This window comes from Mustela putorius, unplaced genomic scaffold (genome assembly GCF_011764305.1).
Source record: "Mustela putorius furo isolate JIRA1106 unplaced genomic scaffold, ASM1176430v1.1 tig00000174_pilon_pilon_pilon, whole genome shotgun sequence".
Lineage (NCBI taxonomy): Eukaryota > Metazoa > Chordata > Mammalia > Carnivora > Mustelidae > Mustela > Mustela putorius.
This window is the reverse complement of record NW_025421304.1, coordinates 15,107,812-15,120,152: the sequence shown is the minus strand read 5'-3', so window position 1 is coordinate 15,120,152 and position 12,341 is coordinate 15,107,812. Positions and strand designations below refer to the sequence as shown.

At 43.2% G+C, this 12,341-nt stretch overlaps 1 protein-coding gene across 3 annotated transcripts in view; it reads right to left on the bottom strand.

Moving 5' to 3' along the window:
- The window catches only part of FTO (FTO alpha-ketoglutarate dependent dioxygenase), a 373,941-nt gene that overhangs the window by 247,781 nt on the left and 113,819 nt on the right, over positions 1-12,341 (bottom strand). For all 3 annotated transcript variants that reach the window (XM_004744190.3, XM_045076078.1, XM_045076079.1), the window contains one exon: positions 3,995-4,622. In XM_004744190.3, coding sequence (XP_004744247.1) covers positions 3,995-4,622 — 628 coding nt within the window. The remainder of the gene's footprint in view (positions 1-3,994; positions 4,623-12,341) is intronic.

The window sequence follows — 12,341 nt, the reverse complement described above, 5'->3', positions numbered from 1 at the left end:
AAAGTCTGGCTTGAGATTTTCTCTCTCTATCCCTCTCCCTCGGCCCCTCCCAACTTTGCTTTCTAAAATAAATAAATAAATCCTAAAAAATACAAAACAAAAAGAACAGCACATGGCATGATACAATGAAGCAAAGTCAAACGAGCTTTGAGACCTCAGACAAGGATGCCGGGAATCATGGGAAAACATTAAATATCACAGCATTTTTTAAAAAAAAATTACGAATGCTCCCAAACTCCTAGCTGCAGTTACCGTCTAACCTTCCAGGCTGTCAAAGATGAGCTAAGGAAGATGAAGCTACTCATTTCAACGTAAAGTCTGGTAACGAATTTTTTTGCCTTAAATGAAATCGACTTTTCCTGAGTCAAAGACATGAAATGGGAGTCCTAGAATCCAAGAAAATTATTACGAAGCCCCTGCTTTCAGCAGGACCAGAGAACCGCGTACTCACAACCATGGACTGGCCGCTCTCCCTTTTCCTCCTTCCACCCTCCCTGGGAAATCTGGGAAACGATACGAAGAATCTGCAATACGTGGCCCTAGTGAAAATTCTTAAGAATTGCTTTTCCTAGAAAGACAATGTTGCAGAAAGCGTTTCCTTCCAAATGTACAAAAAACAGTAACCAGTAATTATTTACCTGGTCCTTTTGAAGGTATTCAAGTCAGAGAATAAGGTGTAGGAGTACATTAAACAAGGAGTTGTTCATGTCTTCTCTGATAGAATTTGTGCACATGTGTGTGTATATGTTTGGGGTTTTTTGGTTTTTAAGATCTGAGAGTAACAAGCATTGCCAGCAAAGCCAGCACTGGAAAATCAAATACTCTGCCAATTTACACACGATTCCCTGAAGCCATTCCTGATTAAATGTTGTACCATTTCAATCTTCTTACTGGGGATATCTATTAACTAGCTTTGCTTGTGAAGCCAATGAATTTAGTATATAATTACACGTATCCTATACAAATTACTTCTCAATGACCTCTACTCACAGAAATAAACCAAAGAGGGATGACTGGCTCATTATAAATCTACAGAAAGATTTCAATGGGAAAAGGTATTGAGAGCAAAGTCCTGAAGGATCTTAAGCTTCACCTGAATTTAATTTCAGCAGGAAGTAATCTCGTCTGTTCTGAACTCCCAATGCATTTTACGTGAACTCCTGTGGCATGTCACACTTCCTTGTCCCTAGGGAACTCCGTGACCTTGGACACGTCACTGCCGTTCTCCCTACCGGAGTGTCTTCATCTATAAAATGAGATGCTTGAACAAGATGATTTCCAAAAAGTCTCTTTCCAGGTCTCACATTTCCTGATGGCTCAATTACAATCACAGGAGCACACTTTACCTGTCCTTTCAAGGCAAGAAGGGCATTCGGTTTACCTCGGGAGCCTCCCTACTGTCTAGAACAGCCAACTGAACTTCCCTCAGCAATTGCTTGGCAAACATGTTCAGAGACTCAGAAAACAGTACCGTGGTCTGAAATTCCCATTCTCTTTGCCAGCTTTAAGCCGTTCCTAAGCCCGACCATAATTTTTAACCCATATGGCTCTCTTCGAGGCTACCTTTACCATACCTCTGGCAGGATTACAAGGAGGCTAGGGAGGTAAACCTATCACTTGTCAAAAAGTTTCAAGGCACTTGCTTTGGAAATTATCTGACTCAATGTCACACACACAACTGGAGACCCAGAAAGAGGTTCCATTTCACAGAATAAGCTTATCTAATGCATTCCAACCCCGAGAGCATGTGTAGGAAGCTACAAGCAGATGTTGCAGGGGGAGAGAAGAGAGGTGGCAGGCAGAGGGCAGAGAATACTCGACCTGCTACAGCGAGAGCAAGGAGAACATTCCCCTCAACTTTCCAGAAATGGGTATTTTAAAAACCCAAATGCCAGAGGGAGCCATGCTGCAAGAATAGGAAAATCTGCTCATAAGGCAGTTAGCCTTAACTGTTAGAACTCTGAAGCCAGAATGTCTGGGTTCGAATCCCACCTCTGCTGATTACTAGCTACATACCCATGGAAAAGTTAATCATCCCTTTGTGCCTCAGTGCTCTCATCTGTAAAATGAGGAAATAGCAGTAGTGATGGACAGGGCTGTTATAAAAAGAAAGCAGGTTAATACGTGTAAATGCTTACATCAACACCCCGCACAGAATAAGTGCTCAATAAATGAGACCCCCCCCCCAGCACTGCACTTACTATTATTAGATAGAGTTCTGGGATTCTCTGGGATTTGTTCTAAGAGAACAAAGGAATCCTGCTGCTCTTATGGATTCTAATTCCTCAGTTCCTCCTCCTGATGACAGTTGCAAGGATAAACTTTTATGTGTTTATGTATTGTATACTTGTATACTTTATCAGTCCTAACTACTCCCGACCACAGAAAGCATTCATTCAAAATTTAAATTCCTTTCTGAACGATATTCTAGGTTTCAAAAAAGACTCGATCACCCACGCTCTGGGAGTACAAAAGGACTATTAAACTGTAGGGCTAAGAGGAGGTGGGAGCACAAAGACATCTTTGTCATGGTTTGAGCTATCACATACCACGGCCTCAACGGCCTTGGCTTCAGAGAGCTGCCTCCTTCAGAAGGAAACTAACAAACGGGATCCATTGTTCCTTCCCACCAGAGTTCTTGGATGTGATCGTTCTTAAATCCCTGGCAACGCCTTAGTAAAGATCAGAGGATCTCAGTTCTTTCCATTAGGACAGCATCAAATCCCCTTCAAGCAATTTTCTCAGGTCAGCATCATTATTTGAGGTGCCAGGGAAACTGGCGAAATCTCCAACTGCTAAACTAGTTCCTTGTTCCGGGCCGAAGACGTGAGGTAAAGCTAGAAGATATTTTAGCTGTCCTGAGGAAATGTCGGAGGTGGGGAAATGGGAAGAAATGTAAAGAGAATCATGAAAACTTCTTTTTAAAAACCCCTTTCATAAAGCAGTCATTTTCATAAACAAAAAGCATACAAAGCGATAATGACCTCCAATTAAAAAACCGTTTTTCGGAAGGCACAGACCCTCCAAAGCTCCAGTTCGTTCCCTGATGGGATGTCTAGAATTCTGGTTTTCCAAGCATCTTTCAATAAACAGGTAGAAGAGATAAAGAGACAACAAAGCTAATACTGGTGTCTTGTATTTCTTTGTCAAATGATCAGGCAAAGAACAAAGTCAGCAATGGTCATGCGCGCCCTGGATTGGCTCAACTGTCTCTTTATACCCCGGGGCTGAAAAACAATGGAGACCCTAAACACACAGAAATGGAACAAAAGACGGAGAAAAGTTCCAGGACGCCACAAAAAAGGTAGCCTCTGATCTCTGTTCCAAGGGGGCCAAATTTCAGAAACTTCAAGAACAAGTTAACCCACAGCACCTCTTTTAGGTCTAAAACTGCAGAGCTGATTTGGGGGGGGGGACGGAGGCTGGAGCGTTTCTTAAAAACAGGCAACTGTCTGCTTACAGAACCCACTTCGACTGTTTCTGGCAAGGAAGGACAGTAGTCAAATCTCTGTGAAGCCAAGAACAAGTCCGTATTTGACAAATCACTCCCATCAAGACAGTGATATCAACCACAATAGAGTATTTTGGCAAGGCTGGAAATGTGCACCTGTGGGAACCTGGAAAGATTTGACAGATTTTTTGTTTTCCCAGCCCTTTATCAGCAAGTTAATTATAGCAACTGTACAGTGTACGCCGAGCTGTACGGAGAGGCAGCTGTGTGAAACCAAGACGTGGCTCTCCCGGGCAATGAGAAAGATGAAGTGACAGCAGTGCTTACACTCGGAAATATTCGATGGGAGCCCAGTGTGGCAATGAGCGAGGTAAGAGCGCTAGATGAGAAAGACGTGCACTCTGCAGATACCTGGGGGTGGCAAACTGAGAAAGGACACGCGACACCCTTGCACGTGTACACACACTCTCACACACGTGCACACACACACACACACATGCCTCTGGAGCCTCCAGGGCTGCGTGTCCCCGGAGTGCACTGTACCTTCTTCGCAGCTGTAGCTGTACACGGCCACCGCCGAGCGTTCTACCAGATTCTCGTCGTGGTGCCAGCTCACGGCCATCTTCCCCATGCCGAAGTAAGGCTCCTCCTTCAGGTAGGGCATTTTCTGGGGATCCATGAAATTCAACAAAGTGACGTTGTAGGCGGCTCTGTTCTTCATGTCCAGCTCATCCTGCCCGTCAAAGGACCCCATCCCGACCCTGGGGAAGTCTGGACCTATGCACACGGGCACGGCATCGATGTTGGCTTTCTCCTTGCACGCGAGTTCTTCCAAAGCCTGGACCGTCTCTGTCTGCAGGTAGTCGTTGAGCTTAAGGAAGGTCTGACAGGCGGCCCCGATGCCCGGCTCGTCGTACTTGGGGCTTGTGCCCTTCACCGGCCAGGGCACCGTGAACAGCCTGGTGTTGAGGTACTTGTAGGTATAGCCAGGGTTGCCGATGAGGATGCGCGACACGGGCGTGAGCAGGTCTTTGCCCTGGATCCTGACCAGGTCCCGAAAGAAGCAGCCGTGCTTGTGCAGCGTGAGGAAGGCTTCCTGCACCTCCTTGTGAAGCTCCTCGGGGACGCTGCCCGCCTCGCGGAGAATCAGTTTCGGGTACTTCAGCTGCCACTGAAACAAAACCGAAGCAAGAAGAGGGGTTCAGGGGCGCCTGGGTGGCTGAGTGGGTGAAAGCCTCTGCCTTCAGCTCAGGTCATGCCTGTATCGGGCTCTATGCTTGGGGGGAGCCTGCTTCCCCCTCTCTCTCTGCCTGCCTCTCTGCCTAACTATGATCTCTGTCAGTCAAATAAATAAATAAAATCTTAAGAAAAAAAAAAAAAGAGGGGCTCATGGAGTGCTGGGAGTTTATCATTTCCAGAACTGTGATGCTCTGTCAGCATTTCGGAGGGGAGAAAAACAAACAAACAAACAAACAACCGGCAGGTAACATTTCTGAACAGGACCCGTATCTCTCCAGCCTCACATGTTAGGTCATGTGACATTGACCATGCGGTCAAGATTTTCAAGTGCCATTGACCATGCGGTCATTTTCAAGTGCCAGCTCAAGGGATTCATCTTTACTATAAACAAAATAATAATCATTTGTGCTCTGATCTGCCCGGCTCCGTCTACAGCCACTTCTCCCTGCCATCAGTCTTCCAAACGCTGGCCCTCCAGACACCCCAAGTTTACTAATTAATGGCTTACTGCCTATTTATTAAGTGATTACTAAGGGCCAGGTATTATTCTAACTGATTTAGACACATGGACTCATTTGCCACTCACAGCCTTGTGTGATGGTACTGTTACTGTCTCCGGTTGCTACAGGAGAATCTGGAAGCACGGAGACATTGTAAACACTTGCCCAAAGTCTAGTGTTGGTACCCAGTGGAACTGGGCTTTGAAGCCTCTGGGCTTGAGTCTGGTTCCAGGGCGGGAGTTCTAAACCACAAGATCGCCCTGCCTCCCAATCAACAACGAACTTCTATCTCCTCTGATACTTTCCCTGAAGGAGAAGTCACTTCTCATTGGGAATTAGTTACCAAATCCCATGAACACTAGAGCGTGGAGAATTTTGCTTACAACAATAATACGAGTGCCCAGAATGTATTCAGTAAATGTTGAATGAATGAGTGCATAAAGGGGGTGGTCCACTGCGATTGAGAAAGCTGTGATCATTCTATTGGTGTCACTGGAGGAGAATACTGTCAGATGGTCCCTCCTCTAATATGGAAACACAGATTTCTTGCCAAAGTGGCAATAAATTCTTCATTACCTGTTCAGCCACCACTTCTGTCTCCTAGGACTTATGAACGGGTGACAAGCCAGAGTTCCCTGATTCTGCACAATGAAATGGACTTTTTTTTTTTTTAACCAAAGCACAGGATTTTACCTTTTACCCTTGTAAAGTTTAATCTGATTGGTACCTCCACAGTCCTGTACAGCCCACCATTTTTTAAGACTCGTTCCTTCTATATCTTCATTCAATGATTACCGTTTATATGATAAACAAGGCAAGACTATTTATTCCTCCATACATTTATTTTCCATTCAATGTATGTCTCCAGAGTACCCACCAAACATGAGACAGAGATAAGGTTCCTGCCCTCACAGAGCCTTCTACCAGATCAGGTAATAAATAAGGAAAAGCGATCTCAAATTGCATTAAGTACTAGGACAGAAACAAACCAGCAAGAAATATGTCACAGATGAGGGAAGACTCTCTAAGGACTTGGCATTTAAGCTGGGATCTTCAGGAAAAGGAGGTGCTAGCCATGTGACAAGCTGGGGAGAAAGTTTCCTGGGAAAGGGACAAAAAAACCACAAAGGGGCTGAGGAGAGAGACCAGACTATTCTAGAAACATAAAGAAGGCCTATTTTACTAGAGCAAAAGAGCCAAAGGCAGAGTGACACGTAGTGAGGTTGAAGGGAAGGCAGAGCTGGACCACACAGAGCCTGGCAGGTCAAAGCAGGGAATCGGGAATTGACTCGAAGTGTGCTACAGGAACCAAGGGGAGAAGAGTAATTCGATTTACATTTTTTTTTTAAAGATTTTATTTGTTTATTTGACAGAGATCACAAGTAGGCAGAGAGGCAGGCAGAGAGAGAGAGAGAGGGAAGCAGGCTCCCTGCTGAGCAGAGAGCCCCATGCGGGACTCGATCCCAGGCCCCTGAGATCATGACCTGAGCCGAAGGCAGCGGCTTAACCCACTGAGCCACCCAGGCGCCCCTCGATTTACATTTTATAAAAATCACTCTTAAGTTACGATACCGGGCACAGACTGGAAAGAGCCAAATGTGAAAGCAGAAATCCTGTCAGGTGCTATTAGAATCTCTGAGAAGAAAAGCGACAATGGTCCATATCTGAGACAGAGATAAATGGAAAGGTGAAATACGTATTTTATAGGCAGAGCACAGGCAGTGCTTAACCGCTTAACTTGAGTGCTTCACTCAACGTGAAGGCAAAGAAAAGAAAGCAGTTCTGGATGACTCTCAGGTTTTTGGATTTAATAACTGAATAAACAGCTTACCATTTTTTTTTTGAGATTTATCTATCTATTGGAGAGAGAGAGAGAGAATGTGTGGATGCACGAGGAGGAGGGGCAGAGGGTGAGGGTCTCAAGCAAACTCCATGCTAAGTGCAGAGTCCGAGATCATGACCAGAGCCAAAACCAAGAGCTGGACACTTAACCAACTGCGCCACCCAAGCACTCCTTCATTTTTTTTTTTTTAAATAAGAAAGACTAGGATAAAACAGGGCTGCTAGTGGAAGAATTGGAAGGAATGAGGAGCTCCATTTTGGAGCTGTAACCATTAAAATACCTACGAAATCTTCAGGTGGAAGCACAGGGGGAGGTGGAGGAGGCACTGCACAGACACACCTGGAAATCCAGGTGGCAGGTGTCAGCACACCTGTGGGTTTGTATGTTTTTGTTTTTGAAAGATTTTATTTATTTATTTATTTGATGGAGAGAGAGATGACAAGCAGGCAGAGAGGCAGGCAGAAGGGGGAGCCCAACAAGGGGGGCAAAGAGTCTCCCTGCTGAACAGAGAGCCCGACGTGAGGCTCAATCCCAGGACCCTGAGATCGTGACCTGAGCCGGAGGCAGAGGCTTAACACACTGAGCCACCCAAGCGCCCCACACAGCTGTGGTTTTTAAAGACCTAAAAATGAATGGGCCCTCCCAGGGAAATCGTGTGAACCCAGAAGGGGGCCGACGGCATTTCCTGAGTCACAGAGGAAAGGAGCAAAGAGATCTCTGAGGGAGAAAACTAGGAGAGTACTAATGCAGGAGTCACAAGACAGGGGCACTTCAAGAAGGATGGAGTAAGCGACCACCCCTGGGAGGCCACGTGAGATGAGGACAGACACGCTCCCCGAGATGTGGCAGCGTGGACATCACTGATGACCATGACAAGAGCCATTTCAGCAGAGTGGGGGCGATGAGAGTCTCAGATGAGAGTCAGCTGCAGACGGCATGACAGAGCAGCAGAAGAGGCGCCGTGTTCTGAATGTCTGTCTCGGGCGTCACGCTCCAAAGGGGAACAGAAAAACGCAGCTGTCGATGAAGGCCGATACCGGATTGGGGGACCATCTTCAGCGCTGGAAGATGGGGGGGGGGGGGACACAACAGAGCCTGCCAGGATATTCTTGGGAAGAGGAGGATGCTGTAGGACACGGGGTCATGAACTACAGGAGCAAAATCCTTGAGCGGCCAAAGCAGGAGTCTCCCAAGGCAAGTATGTGAATAAATCATGTGGGGTTCGTGTGACCACCCACCAGAGGTGGTGGGGAGAAGATAGCAGAACTGTTTTGTTTTTGACCTAAAGAAAAAAAAAATCAAGCTTTACTAAAATATGTGTACATATATGTGTGATATATACACACACATACACACATTTAATATATACAGACACATACACATGTCAATTATAAAACAGACACAAGGAAACAGATAATCCATCTATTTTATGGAGAACTATCGGTAGAGTGCTGGAGTCACTTCATATCCCCTTGGGAAACCTGCTGTGTACATTTCTTCCCATCTACATTCAGTGATGTGAAGACGGTAGCCTGAAATTGGCCATGAAGAAGTATTTACATCACAGACATCAGGAAACACTCAAAATCGAGGCTGGTTTATTTCTTCCCAAACAGCCCATTTTTAAACACTTAGTAGGATACCACTGTATATGCTTCACATTTGTTACTGACAGGACTATATGATCAAAAACCATTTGGATCAGAAGAAAGATATTTCCTACATTGGAATAAACTGGAAGGAGAGGGGTGGTTCAGCGGGTTAAGTAAGCCTCTGCCTTCGGCTCAGGTCATGATCTCAATCCTAGGATCGAGCCCCGCATCGGGCTCTCTGCTCAGCAGGGAGCCTGCTTCCCCCTCTCTCTCTGCCAGCCTCTCGGTCTACTTGTGATATCTCTCTGTAAAATAAATAAATAAAAATCTTTTTAAAAAATAAATAAATATAAATAAATAAATTAATTAACATCTAAATTCACAGAGGACTGTAAACTTGGTAATAGGCAAACAGGTAAAAGTTTCAGGGAGTTTTTAGAGGGATAGAGAGAGGAGCACTCCAATTTTTCGCAGTGAAAATGCAAAACAAATCACTAGCTAAGAATGTGTGCTGGTCACATGAACTGCTTGCCAGACAGTTCTGGACTCCTCTGCCATCACTCAGCTTTTTGGACGCAATGTGGGGAATTACGCTTCCTAGCCCCCTCATGTTGGATGAAACATGTGACTATTTGTGTCCAGAAAAATGATGGCTATCGCTTCGTTGCCAGTACCACACCCTCTGAAACGCTCTTCTTGGCTAGTCACCAGCTGGTAGCTACATAGATCTCCAAGTTACTACTTTCATGGGTGGCGATTCTCTGCCAACCCACAAATGATATGTAGAATGAGGAAAAAATAGCGCAGGGGGAAGATTTGAGGGATGTCTGTTACTACAGCATTATCTAGCCCATTCTGCCTGCTCCAGAATGCAGGAAATAGAAAGGACGCGGGACGTCTATGCACGCGGAAGAAAAATGAAGTCATCAAGGCTGCATATGGAAAAATGATCTTACTAGGAAAGCGCAGTAGGATTGCCTTGCTTCTCAGAGTGACTATCTGAGATGTGTGATCATAAATTTAAAGTGACAGAGAGGAGAGTTATGTGGCACACCACTATGAATGGCCATTGGGACTGTCAGGGAAGCATTTAGGATTTATAGCTTCTATACTCGTTTATCCCATTTGAAAAATAAAAAGAGAAATATCCTACTTCCTGTTTATGCCGCTCATGAAGAGAGCAATGTCATCTATTTAGCAGCAATGGAATATTCTGGAGCCATGAGCAGTAACTCTAATTCTATCACTAAACTGGTTATTCTCTGAGCAAGTCCCTGAGGCCTCAGCACACCTAAAGCACGTCTAACCGACGGCAGTGGTTAAGAAGAAAATGTCTCCATACTTCCTTAACGATTCTGGGGTTCTTTAAATAATCCTCAGTATAAAATATTAATGAAAAGTAAGATAATTCCCAAGAACTTTATTTGGGAATGCACTCCCTCTGGGACTGAAAAGAGGAAGACTGGAGATAATACAGATAGACACACACACGCACACACACACACACACACACACACTCCTACACACAGCTTACAGTCATCATTCCCTATACAGAGGGGCAGGAGACTGTGGAAGATGGATTTAACACAGGGGAATAACAACTCGAAGGACCTGGGAAATTCACATAGCCGTATGAGCATCACATGTAAATACCTTGACATTAAAAAGAACATTCTAAAAATAAAACAATAATAATGACATGGGAAAGTATCCCCGCCCTCCCTGTTTTTTTTTAACTGATCTTTGAAGTGCCTTCCCCTCTGACCACAAGGGCCTCTTTTCCCACAGGCCTCAAGAGGCCAGCATTCAGCACCTCTCCTTTCAGGACAGGCTCTTCCTCCCAAATCTATACCTGCCAGGCCCTTCTCATCCTCCAGGCCGCTTTCTCAAAGAATCCTTCCCTGCACTGCCCTCCTCAAATACGTATCCCCCATTATCATGCATCACACACGTCTCATTTCTCTTTCACAGCACTTCTCAATCTGTAAGTACATATTTCTTTGAACTATTATTTGTTTAATCATCTGTCCCACAAGACTGAATCTCCCAGAAGGAGGACATGGTAGCAATTTTATTCTTCACTATATCCCCAAGCCCTTGGCTGGCCCAAATATAAATGCTCAGACTTGTTTCTAAGAGTAAGAGAATAAAAAAGTATCTAAGATTGATAGAAAACAGATTAGTGAGGGTCTGGGCTGGGAATGGGAAAGAAAGCCAACAAATGCAAAAGAGGCAGGAGGGATCTTTTGGGGGTTTGGAAATATTCTAAAACTACTGCGGTGGTGGTTCCACAACTCTACAAATTTACCAAAAACTACTGAACTGTATAATCTTAAAAGGTGAATTTTATGGTATGTAAACTGTACATAAAGACAGCTCACCACTAAACTGTTTTTAAAAGATTGATACATTTGAATGTACAAAATTTTAAACTTTTGCATAAAAAGAATTATAAAATAAGAAGGCAAACACTAACTGGAAAAAACTATTTGCAATTTAGATGGCAAAAATGGTCTTAATATTCTTAATAAAGAACCTTTCCAAATTTAAATATATATATAAATAGATAAATATATATATGTATACACACACACATACATAATACATATCAATAGAGAAATTCACATAAATTAACAGAGAAGACTCCTAAATATAGAAAAAATGTACTGTACTGAAGTCAGGAAAAAATGTAAATTAACATAATTGGTATTAAATTGCATTTAATTTAGTCTGCCTATAAAATTTGCAAAAAATAAAATTTTATCATAGTAATACACATTGCTGGTGAGGCAAAATCAAATATTCTGATAGTCTACAATTAGGAATGCAAATTATTGCAACCTGGCTTACGGCTAGTTGGACAAAATTCACCAGAACCTAAGTATGCGCATATCTTTCAATCCAGTTATCCTACTTCTAAGAATTTATCACAGGGAAATAGAGAAATGTACCAAGATTACAAGGACATTCGTCATACTTTTTTTTATAATAATTAAGAGCTAAAAACCACAGAAATGTCCAACAGGGGATTAGAGGTAAAATGGTACATTCATGGGATGGAATACTAAAGTAACAAACTTTAGAAAAATTTATGCACTGTTCTGTGAAAAATGTAAATAACGAAGTACTACTAAACAAGAAATTAGTAACCAGATATTGAGACAACAGGATCTCAGCTTGAAGTGAAAACAAATAGCAGATAAATACAGAAAAGAAAACTGGGGGGAAAAAATATGGTCATGAGTTTATAGTGGTTATCTCTGGGTGGCAAACTTGGGCATAATTTTAATTTTCTTTTTTAGCCATCTATGTATTTTTCAAATGTGCTGAAGTAAATATAAAAAGCTTTTTAAATTAGAAAATCAGGGGGAAAAAAGAAAGAAAGTCAGGGAAAAGATGTTGCATTCAAAACTTCTTAATTTCCATTACATTTCTTACATTTGCCAGGAGATTCTTTTCGATGACCCTGAATTTTCAAAATGTTTCAATATTAACTTCTGGTTCTAATTTAAATCTCATTTGTAATGCTGCTGAATGCTCTAGGAAATTATGATTTTAACACAAGAAATACAAATAATAAGAACTGGTGAATTTGGTCACTATCTCAAAAAAAAAAGAAAAGAAAAGAAAAAGAAAATCCTCCATCCTAAATGCCCACTCTAATTATTTAGCAAGTAATTAGACTAATGCCTGATCCCTAAAAGTACCATGTAGTA